At 66.4% G+C, this 11,134-nt stretch overlaps 3 protein-coding genes across 3 annotated transcripts; 2 read left to right on the forward strand and 1 right to left on the reverse strand.

Annotated features, from left to right (window-relative positions):
• Positions 1–2,348: 2,348 nt before the first annotated feature.
• PFL1_02424 (uncharacterized protein) lies at positions 2,349–5,115 on the reverse strand (the record flags this gene model as incomplete). Its single annotated transcript, XM_007879936.1, has 4 exons — positions 2,349–2,426; positions 2,543–4,348; positions 4,457–4,889; positions 5,075–5,115. The coding sequence occupies 4 exons, from the start codon at positions 5,113–5,115 to the stop codon at positions 2,349–2,351; spliced, it is 2,358 nt and encodes a 785-aa protein (XP_007878127.1).
• Positions 5,116–6,348: 1,233 nt separating this feature from the next.
• PFL1_06855 (uncharacterized protein) lies at positions 6,349–8,433 on the forward strand (the record flags this gene model as incomplete). Its single annotated transcript, XM_007879947.1, has 2 exons — positions 6,349–6,897; positions 7,009–8,433. The coding sequence occupies 2 exons, from the start codon at positions 6,349–6,351 to the stop codon at positions 8,431–8,433; spliced, it is 1,974 nt and encodes a 657-aa protein (XP_007878138.1).
• A 1,021-nt stretch (positions 8,434–9,454) lies between these two features.
• Positions 9,455–11,020, forward strand: PFL1_02425 (uncharacterized protein; the record flags this gene model as incomplete). The annotated part of the gene is made up of 1 exon (XM_007879937.1): positions 9,455–11,020. The coding sequence occupies one exon, from the start codon at positions 9,455–9,457 to the stop codon at positions 11,018–11,020; it is 1,566 nt and encodes a 521-aa protein (XP_007878128.1).
• Between the last annotated feature and the right edge of the window lie 114 nt (positions 11,021–11,134).

Consider the following 11,134-nt stretch of genomic DNA (forward strand, 5'->3'; position numbering starts at 1 on the left):
GAGCGGTAGTCGTCGCCGNACGGACGGNGGGCGGCGGAGGCGGCGAGGCTGCGGCCATCGACGTCCTGCCGTCTGCCAGCGTGGCCGCGGCAGCCGCCGCTGCTGCGGCGTCGCGTTGCTGGCTGGCGGCGCTCGACGTGCGGCGCCGCTTGGTGGTGCGCTCCGAGGCATCCATGGCGGGGAGTTTGTGTGGTTCTAGCGATGGCAGCCGAGTAGCACTCTAGGCGGGCAATGACGAAGGGCGGTCCCCAACCGGAACCGCAAAGGAGGGGTTGGCGAGTCAAAGAAGGACGCGGGATGGTGGTGGTGGTGGTGGTCAAGGGGAAGGAGGAAGGAGGCCTCGCATGCGAATTGGGCCGCGTTTTTGCCCGAGCGCGCCCGTGGTGCTGCTCGGCCCTGGCCCCGGCCCCAGGCCGGGCGCCATTGGGCGCGGCCAACCCTTTCTGCCGCTGGCCTGGCTCGCCGGCCCTCTGCGCACGCAGCCCAGCCGGCACCCAGGCCCAGCCCCGACGAGCTGGCCAAACCTAGCAGCCGCCATCTTATCACCACCATCATCGCCACCATCTTCGTCACCGCCACCATCTTCGTCACCGCCACCGCCATTGCCCAAATCCGACCAGCCCTCGTTGCTCCACCGGATGTAGGCCGCATCACTCGCATCTACCACGGCGCCGACCGGCTCGTGGCCGCGGTGGCAGGCGGCGAAGAGAGCTTCGACCGCGAGCTCCGAGCCTCGAGCGACCGCGCTCGCTGCGAGGCGCGACACGAGGATCGTCAAGCCCTCGCAATGCAGTCAGCCGCACCAACTGTTCGCCGCTGACGATTGGCGCTGCGTCGAGCGACCAGGCCCACGTCAGAAACGCTGCGGCGGCGTCCTCGTCCTGTGCTTCGTCGCAGCCAACGACTAGAACCGCGAGGCATGCGTCTCGCATTCACATCAAGGCCAGGGACGGCGACCTGGCCATCTTCTCCGCGCGTCACATCCCGCACGCCAACGTCGGCCACCTCCTCAGCGACCATGGCTTGCTTGCCTTCCACACTCTCCACTCGGCCGTGCGGCATCGCAAGGCCAGCACGGATCCGGACCCCCTCGTGCACGCCCACTAGGATCGACACCAAGTTGGGTCTAGCGAATCAAGGACCACAAGTGCCATCGCCATCGCAACCGCAGCGTCGATCGAAGCAGGCCCGGCCAACTCCTCGCAAGAAGGCAGCCCCACCTCCGCAGCCGACGGCCATACGAAACCTGGCTGCCCGGCTCCGCCTGGACGGAATACCGAGTCCCGCCACTCTACCTCTCCCACAACCTCTCTTGGTCCACACCACGGCCTCGGCCGACGGTAAGTCCCAAGGTTCCGAGGGCATAACAAGGACAGATCCGGGCCAAAGTGCAAGACCCCGAGGGCATGACAGGGACAGATCCAGGCCGAAGCCGGCTCGTCTTGCCTTGCCAGGATGGCCATAGATGTCGAATTGATTATAGTTTTGTGATACAACTCCACTATCAAAAGGGGTCGATTTCCTCAGGGGCGTTAGCTAAGTGGTATAGCGTTGCCTTCGCAACACATCTTCTGATGCGGCACAAGGGTGTTCAGTCACCCAGATAGGCAAAGGTCCAGGGTTCAATCCCCTGACGCTCCAATCTTTTGCCCTCGGAAAAGAAAGTGGAGAGCTTTTCTTTAATTTTTTTTTGTTTTTTTCTTTTCTTTTCTTGTCGGCGAAGCCGGAAGGGGGGGGGGGGGGGGGGGGGGCTGGTCAGGGGTCCTTGTATTGCTGGTCAGGGGTCCTTGTATTGCAAGCAGGCAGGCAGTCGGTGTGGAACTGATGAAGTGTAGCAAGTCAAGGAGAGCATCGCGCTGTCCAGATGTTCAAGGAACACAGAGGCAGAGAGACATGACGACTGGATCAATTGAAAGTAGATCACAGTGCCAAGATGGACAGGACAGACCGACCAGATGCGAGCGAGCGACCGAAGCGGTGAACAAATACATGTCCCCCCCTCCCCATCTTGATTTGGTACGCATGCCAGAGCTCCACGCCACGCCACGCCACGCCACGCCACGTCCGATGCTGGCCGCTGTTCGTGCACACCGAACGATGATGTTCCGCAAAGCATCAGTGCGGCAGAAGTGCAGAATACGACAGGGGGGACGATAAAGACGCATCGTCGCTGGAGGGCTCTCGCCCGTGCTTAGGACGGGTGCGGGCCGGGCGGCTTGCCACCGTCCGCCCAGCATGTCAGACGCAACGCACCGACTTTGCAGGCGCCTCTCCACCCGCAATGTGGGAAGCCATATCTCGAGCGCCTGCAATTGGCAGAAACATGGCTGCATGACTGGGTGCGCGGATCACGCGAGGTACGAGTACATGTCCTTCTGTCCCTCGACGCGTTCGAGGTACTCTTTGTCGATGAGCTGGTCGATGGCCTGCGGGGGGGGAGGAGGAGGGGTTGGGGAGCAGGAATGGCGCGCGTGTCAGGGCGCTCGCTCGCTCGCTCGCTCGCCGCCCGGCACTGCCACTGCCGCTGCATGTCTGCACTCACCTTCTTGACGTCGGGGACCTTTGGCTGGAATCGTGCGGACACCTGCGCGACGACCTCCTGGATGAGGTTTGCGTGTCGGAGCTGCTTGCGTGCCTTCATGATGCGCACAATGGTGGCCTGGAGGAGGAGCCTGCGGTCCTCGTCGACCGTCTTCATGACCTCTGTCGATTCGGCCTTTTGCTCGGCCTTGACGGGCAGGTTGAGGTTGACGCGGATCTTTTTGCTCTTGAACGACGTGTTGAGCGTGTAGGTGTCGCTGTCGGCCTCGTGGAGGAGCACCTTGGCCTTGGCGAGCATGGCCAGGACGGGCTTGAGGGTGGCGTCGTTGAGGCCCGTGGCGGTGCGGAGCTCGTCGGCGGTGAGGGCGTCGGTCTGGTTGAACTGGAGCAGGACGGCCGTCTGAAAGGTGCTGGTGCCGAACTGGTACTTTTGGGCGAGGTAGTTGGCCTTGACCTCGTTCTTGGACAGCTGCCAGAGCCAGGTGAGCTTGCGGCCGCTGTGCTTGGCGGCATAGTAGCGCTGGAAGCGCTCGTAGGTGGGCAGCAGCTCGGTCGGGATGCTGAAATCCGTCGTGGGCGCCTGCAGCGGCCAGAAGCCGTTGGCGAGGACGAGGGCGTAAAAGTCGACGTCGAGCTCGGCCTTGTCGTGCGTCTTGGCCATGGCCTCGCGGAAGCTGTCGTTGAGCTCCTTGCTGAGGCCCATGTCGGTAAACATGCGCTGGAGCTTGGTCGTGTACTCGTACCCGCAGGCCTCCTTGAGGCGCGAGATCATGTTGGCCTCGGCGTCGTCCGAGGCCGAGGCAAAGTTGACGAGGCGCTTGGCGAGCATCTTGCTGTAGAACTTCTGGAAGACGTCCTTGTCCTCGATGTACTTGAACACCACCATGACGTCGCTCAGCGCGTCCTCGAGCGACGCCTCGGCCGTGGTGCGGTTGCTCTTCTTGAGCAGCGCGTCGGCGTGCTTGGCCAGCAGCTCGGGCGACTTGCTCGTCGACGCGCCCGTCGCCTTGTTGCGGTTGACGAAATCGCGGCACGCCTTGTCGAGCGCCGCCAGGAAGCCCGCCTCGCCGCGGAACGACGCATTGACCGTGTCGAGGTTGGTGCGGTGCGCGTCGAGCAGCGCGCCGACGTAGGCGTTGGGCTCCATGGCCGCCGCCGCTGTCGCCGTCGCCGTCGCCCCTGGCCCCGCATCGGCCGCCCCATCGCCGCCACCGCCACCCGCGGCCACCTTTTCGACGGCGGCGAGGCCGACGCGCTTGACGTGCGCCTCAAACTTCTGCCGCAGCGGCTCGAGCCCCTCGACGATGCGCGACATGAGCGTGTAGATGCGGTACAGGTCGTCGGCCTTTTCGAGGTCGAGGAGCGTCTGGAACTCGTCCCACAGGATGCCGGCGTGGCGGCGGACGAGCGTGTTGTCGCAGCAGTTGACGAGCTTGGCGCGCGTCGTGCTGTGGAGGTAGAGCTCGACGCGGTCCTCTTCCTCCTTGATCCGCGCCTCGGCCTTTTTCATGTAGTCGGTGACGCTGTTTTGCGCCACAAACGCGTCCGACTCGGCCTGGTAGTAGAGCTCGGTGGCCTCGAGGAAGGGCTTCTCGAACTCGTGCTTGTACACGTCGAGGTTCTGGCGGTTGGTGTCGGCCTCGTCGAGGCCGAGCGAGACGAGGCTGTCGACGACGTTCTTGACGAGCGACGACTCGATGACCTCGCCGTTGCGCTGTCTTTCAATCTGCCGGAGCAGCGCATTGACCAGCCGCCCCTTGTTCTGCACGTGCTTGAACATGTGCTCCTTCCACTGCACCAGCGCCAGCTGTCGAGTGGCGGATCGAGTGGGGGGGGGGGGGGGGGCAATGCGTGGGTCAGCGCGAGGTCGGGTTGCGATCGCACAAGCCTCGGCCCCCTCCCGAACCGCACTCACAATGTACACCGTGTAGACGTGCTTGCGGCCCTCGTCCTTTTCGCGCTTGACCCAGTGGCGGTTGAGGTAGGCGAGGAGGCGGTTGACGTACTGTGCGCCGGTCGTGTACCGGTCCCACTCGGCGCCATAGTACTTGAGCAGGGGCTCCTCTGCGAGGCCCTCTGCGCCCTTGCGTACGTCGGCGAGGTGGGACTGAAAGTACTGGATGAGGCAGTTGTAGAGCTCGGCGCCGACCAGGTTGGCGCCCGACTTGGAGCCGACCGAGCCGCCGAGGGAGCCGAGGTCGCTGGAGCCGGAGCCCATGCGGCTGCTGGTACAGTGATTGTAGGCGAGGGTGTAGAGTTTCATGTAGTCGGCGTTGTTCATGCCCTCGCGCAGCCGCGTCATGATCTGGTCGATGCCCGGGCCCAGCACCTCCCACGTGGCGTTGACGCTGCGTAAGGGGGGAAGGGCGAGGGGCGTGACACAGGGACGAGTGGGGCGAGACCGGGCGAGGGGCGCGACAACGGGCGATCAATCGAGCAGGCGGCGGCAGCGACGGAGACGACGACGACGACGACGACGACGAGGTCAGCGATAGGTCGGGCGGGCGCGTGAGCTGGGCGGCCGGCTACTCACTCATGGCTCGCCGGGAGGCGGCTGGACGAAGCGGCCATCATCGTGGCGAGAGGGCGGGTATCTGCGGGGTGCGGGGTGCGCCGGTCGAGGGTGTGTGTGTGTGTGTGTGGCTGCGGTGTATGCTCGGGTGCCTCGCGAGTGGCGGCAGGGGAGGAAATTAGGGCGCAGGGGTGCTGCAGAGAGCGGTCGGGATGCCGGATGGAGCGGGCGCACTGGGATGAGTGGATGGCTGGAGGTGGGCCGCGGTGTGCTGCGTCGTTGTTGGGAGGAGCCTGCCTGAGGGTGGGCGCCAAGGGTGTTGTGAAGCGAGCAGGTGGTTGGGTGCGCGGGCCGGAGATAGGCTGGGCGTGTTGCGCAGCGGGTGTGGTGTGAGCGCAGGGACGCGGGCGATGTCGCGGAGAGGGGGTTAGTGGCGAGGGCAGGAGCACGCGAGGATGGAGCAGGAAGGAGTGGTAGATGGGCGCGGAGGGTGACGAGGTGATGGTGGCGCGTCGATGGCAGGCGAGGCGGGAAAAGGGTGGCGGGGTGAGGATCGAGGTGGTGAGGAGCAGCGGAGGCGGCCCAAGCTCGAGCCCCGGCCTCGGGCTGCCGCTGAGCCTCTCTCTCTCTCTCTCTCTCTCTCTCTCTCTCTCTCAGCCTGGTCAGGCCAGGCCAGACGTCTGACCGGCCGGTCGTCTGGGCTGCGTCGGGCGTGGAGCTGCTCGGTGGCCTCAGCTGCCAACGCCTGCCTCGCCTGGCCCGTGATCGACTGACCACCTCCACACGAGCCCAGCTCAACCAGGCAATCGGGGCGCCAACGTCGAGGCTCGTCAGCGCAAGCCAATCGGGAAAAAAGTAGTGGCACGGACCGCCAGCGCCAAATCATCCTGCCAGGCCAGGCCAGGCCTGACTTTGCTCACAGCGGCAGGCCTCAGGCCAGCTGCTGGCGCGCGCGCCCCCCCTTGGCCCAACACGCAACACCGTGCCACCCGCGGCCGCCCACGCAGGCACGCACGCACGCACGCCCGGCTGCGAGGGCTTTGCTTCTGCTTCAGTTCTGCGCTGCTCTGCCGGCCTGCTGCCCGCTCGGGAAGAAACGTTTCTTCTCCTCGAGGGGGCGAGGCGCTGCTCACTCACCCCGCGCTGGGCTCCCTCGTCAGCCTCCCTCTCTCGGCCCCCCTGCCCTCGCTCCCAACCTAGCTTCTGCCTCCCTTCCTCCATCTTCCTCCTACGTGACCCCTCATTCCATCTTGACCCTCCCTCAACCCTCCCCTCTTCCCCTCCCGTCGCCCGCCATGGAGGACCACGGCAACGACGTCGGCGGTGTCCCCGCCGGCTTCCAGAAGCTCGCCCAGAACCTTAGCCTCGACCAGCACGGCCTCGCAGAGCCCGTAGACGTGCCCCACCTCTACGAATCTCACCACGCCCAGCAGTCGTCCGGCCCTGCCGTCCCTGCCGCCGCCTCCGCTGTCACGGCCGACGACGTCGCTGCCATTGCCGCCAACATTGACGCGCCCCCGGCTTCCCTCTCGACCCCGGCCGTCCCTGCCGCCACCGCTGCGCCTGCCCACGACGACAACGTCGACGTCCTTGACAAGGCCGGCGCTGCTGCCTTCGCCGCTCCGCCTGCCCACGACGACGACGTCGACGTCCTCGACAAGGCCGGCGCTGCTGCCGTCGCTGTCCCCCGCGAGCCCGTCGCGCAGCCCTCGCCCGCCGTCGCCGCCGCTGCCATGCAGCTCCCCTCCCGCTCCTCGGCCTCGACCTCCGCCGCCGCTGCCACCAAGAGCGGCCCCGCCGAGGCCAAGATGGCGCCCGGTGGAAAAGTCAGGCTGACCAACTACGTGAGTCTCGACCGGCCAGCCAGGCAGCGGCCAGCACTCGTTCGACCTCGCTGACGTCCGTCCCTTTTCCTTCCCGCCTTGGTTCTCCGCCCTCGCGCCCCCCCTCGACAGCCGACGATCGCCAACGCTCCGCTGCCCGCCGAGGGCAACGGCACCTTCAACAACTACCACCTCGCCGCCCTCATCTTCTTCGCCCCCGCCGTCGTGCTCCGCATCGTCCCCTTTGTCAACCCCAAGTGGTTCGGCTGGTTCTCGTACTTTGTCCTCATGGCCGTCTTTGGCCTCCCCGTCACCATCGCCTACTGGATCGCCGTGGCCAAGTTTGGCCCGCGCATCAACGAAAAGGTGGCGCTGCCCGGCCGCCCCATCGAGCACTACATGGACATCCGCGACCCGGAGCTGCGCGCAAAGTACCACGGCAACAACAAGATCCCCTACCAGACGTTCCACGACGCCTACTTTGCGGGCAAGATTGAGCCCAAGATGGACTACCTCGAGCTGCTCGAGTACCGCGCCGACTGGTGCTCGTTTGTCCTCACCTGGGACCAGTTCCGCTTCGTCCTCTTCCAGATGGTGCCCGAGGTCATCATGCACACGGCCAAGCAGGACGAGACCCAGATCCAGGACAACTACGACCGCGGCGACGACTTCTACGCCTGGTTCCTCGGCCCGCAGATGATCTACACGTCAGGCATCATCTCGGACCCGCACCGCAAGGAGACGCTCGAGGAGCTGCAGGACAACAAGCTCAACCTCGTGTGCTCCAAGCTGGCCCTCAAGCCCTCGGACCGCGTCCTCGACATTGGCTGCGGCTGGGGCACCTTTGCCGCGTTCGCCGCCAAAAACTACGGCTGCGACGTGACGGGCGTGACGCTGGCAAAGACCCAGACGCGCTTCGGCAACGACCGCCTGCGCAAGAACGGCATCGACCCTTCGCAGGCGCGCATCCTCAACCTCGACTACCGCGACATCCCCGTCCAGCCGGGCCACTACAACAAGATTATCTCGCTCGAGATGGCCGAGCACGTCGGCATCCGCCACTATGGCAAGTTCCTCCGCGACGTCTACACGCTCCTCGACGACGACGGCGTCTTTGTCTTCCAGGTGGCCGGCCTGCGACCGGCGTGGCAGCACGGCGGCCTCCACTGGGGCATCTTTATGAACCGCGACGTCTTCCCGGGCGCCGACGCGTCGCTGCCGCTGGGCTGGGTCGTGACGCAGCTGGAAAAGGCCGGCTTCGAGATCCGCTCGGTCGACGTGGCGGGCGTCCACTACAGCGCCACGATCCTGCGCTGGGCCGAGAACTGGGAGTCGAACCGCGCCCAGGTGGTGGCCAAGTACGGCGAGGAAATGTTCCGCCGCTGGCGCCACTTTTTGTGGTCGAGCGTCATTGTGGCGCGCGAGGGCGACAGCAGCGTCTTCCAGTTTGTGCTGCACAAGAACCTCAACGCCTTCCACCGCATCGAGGGCGTCGAGAGCCACGGCGGCCTCCTGCCGCGCCCGCCCATTGCCAACTTTACCAGCGTGTACAAGTAGGGTCGCGCGGCGAGAGCGGCGCCGCTGGCTGCGTTGCAGGCGTCCCCGGCCGAGAGGGAGGGGCACTGGGAAAGAACAAAGAGGGTGTCGTCGGCGACGAAGGTCGGTGGCACCTCGGGGGGAAAAAGGAAATTGGATGGAATCGGGGGGCGTCGGCGTCGGCGTCGTAGGAGCGAGGCGCCCACCATGTAGCATCAATCCAAGTCCGAAGATGTATCATCGGGCGAGCTTGCCGAATTGAATCGAATCGAATCGAAATGCGACCATAGTGCACGAGTGAGGCCGCCGGCGGTGCAGCATGCCCCACACCGCTCGCAGGTAGAGTTGTCTTGCCAGGGTGCGGAGATGCATCCATGATTCTCGAAAGGGACCTGAACAGCGCCCAAAGCTGGGCTCGCTTCGAGGGCCGGACAGCTGCGGGCCCCGAGTCGTAGTTGCGACGCTGGGCGGTGGGGCCGCGATCTGGCAGCGGCAATCTCGCGCTCAGCCGCCGTGCGTGCTGGTTAACAGCCAGCAGATAGAGGCCCCACGTCGGCATTGCCAGGGACCGCGTCTCGACTGGCCGGCCCAAGCAAGGTGGGTTGGCAATTTGCGGTCCTCGCTTTCTCGCCGACTACCGACAAACTTGCCTCCTGACCACTGCAAGGTCGAGCTCGAACCCCACCCACCCTGCGACGCTTGGCCCGTCAGCTTTCGAGGCGCAACGCGGCCCACCCATCGCGCCCACTTCCGTCGCGCGCCCACGTTGGGCTCCCGACGGGAGTCGCTGTGCTACGAAAAGGCCCGGGCCCCTCGCCGTCTCGCCTTGAGGGCCGGCGATCTTCAGACATCTGGCGAGCGCCGCCTCTGAGCGTCGAGGATCTCGAGCGGGCAGTGGGCAGAGGGATTAAAAGGGGGGCCCACAGGCGGCTCTTCCTTGCCCGCCTCGCTCGCTCGACTCTTCACTGCCTCTGCCTCTGCCACCGAGCCTGGTCCGATTTTACCTCGATCATCTATCAACCCCCTCCTCCCCACCTCAAACATGCGTCTGGGCTTCTCGTCGCTGATTGCGGCGGCCCTGCTTGTCGGCCCGGCCTACGCCAGCAACGGCGACGGCAAGCCGGCCACTGCCGCCACCCCGCCTTGCGCCTCTCTCCAACCTCCGCCCCTGCCCAACGTCAAGTACCTCAACGTCAAGGCCGCTCCGCAGACGGGACGCTGCCACGTCGACATCGCCCTCACGCACGGAGCGACGGGGGACCACGTCGTCGTCACCGTCCTGCTTCCCGATGCAGCCAAGTGGAACGGCCGCTTCCTGGGCCTTGGGGGAGGCGGCTACGTCGACGCGGCGCAGACTTCGGATCTCGAGGATGCCGTCTCGCGCGGCTACGCCGCGGCGACGACGGACGCGGGCGTCGGTACGGCGGGCACGGGCGACTGGCTGCTCCGGCCGGGCACGGACGAGGTGGACGCCAACGCGCTCCTCGACTTTGCCAGCCTGTCGACGCACGAGATGAGCGTGATTGCCAAGGCGCTCGTCTCGTCGTACTACGGCGGCGCGAGGGCGTTCAAGTCGTACTGGTCCGGCTGCTCCAACGGCGGCCGGCAGGGCCTGGTCGAGGCGCAGCGCTACCCGACCGACTACGACGGCATCCTCGCCGGCTCGCCCGCGCTGTCGTGGCACCGCTTCACGCCGGCGGGCCTGTACGGCTACGTCGTCAAGAGCCGACTCGGCTACAAGGGCCCCGCGTGCGAGCTGACCCAGATGCGCGCCGAGGCGGTCAAGGCGTGCGACGCCCTCGACGGCCTGGCCGACGGCATCATTGCCGCCCCGCACCAGTGTCGCTTCGACCCGGCCAGCGTCGTCGGCAAGCCGTTCCGGTGCGACGCGCCGGGCATCGGCAGCGGCACGCCGGGCGACTTTGTCTTTTCCAAAGAGGCGGCGCGGATCGCCGACGTGGCCTGGCACGGCGGGTCGTACCGCGGCCAGCCCTTGTGGCACGCGCACGGCTACGATGCCGACCTCAACGGCGTCACGTACCCGTCGCCGCTGTCGCAGGCGTGGGTCGCGCGCGCCGTGGAGCGCACGCCGTCGTTTGACGCGACGACGCTCGACGACGCCGCCTTTTTCGACATGGTGCTCAAGTCGCAGCAGCTCTACGCCGACGTCATCGGTTCCGCCGAGCCGAACCTGGCACCGGCGTTTCGGCACGGCACCAAGATCCTCAGCTGGCACGGCCTGGCCGACTATGCCGTGCCGTACCTGGGCACGGTGGACTACCGCGCCCGCGTCGCGGCGAGCGTGGCCGCGGCGGCCGGACTCGACGTCGACGACTCGCTGCGCGTCTTTGTAGCGCCGGGCGTCGGACACTGCGGCGGCGGCATCGGTCCCAAACCCGACGATCCGCTCCAGGCCCTCGTCGACTGGGTCGAGGGCGGCAAGCCACCCGAGCGCCTCGCCGCCACGTACCAGGGCGCCCAGGCGGGCAAGAGGGAGTCGCTCTGCAGGCTGCCCCAGATGCCCACCTACGCCCGCAACGGCGCCGTCATGTGCGTCGACTCGGCCTTTGTCAAGTCGTTCAAGCCCCTGCCGCCGTTGCATGCCTGAGCGCGGCGTGGCGGGCGGGCGGGGGCCGGAGGGAGCGAGACGAGGCTGGGCGAGCCAACTCTGCACACCGCCGCCGCCCTCCTTTGTACGACCGGGCGGCCCGACTCCTTCCTC

This window comes from Pseudozyma flocculosa, assembly GCF_000417875.1.
Source record: "Pseudozyma flocculosa PF-1 unplaced genomic scaffold scaffold00006, whole genome shotgun sequence".
In the NCBI taxonomy this organism is placed as follows: Eukaryota; Fungi; Basidiomycota; class Ustilaginomycetes; order Ustilaginales; family Ustilaginaceae; genus Pseudozyma; species Pseudozyma flocculosa.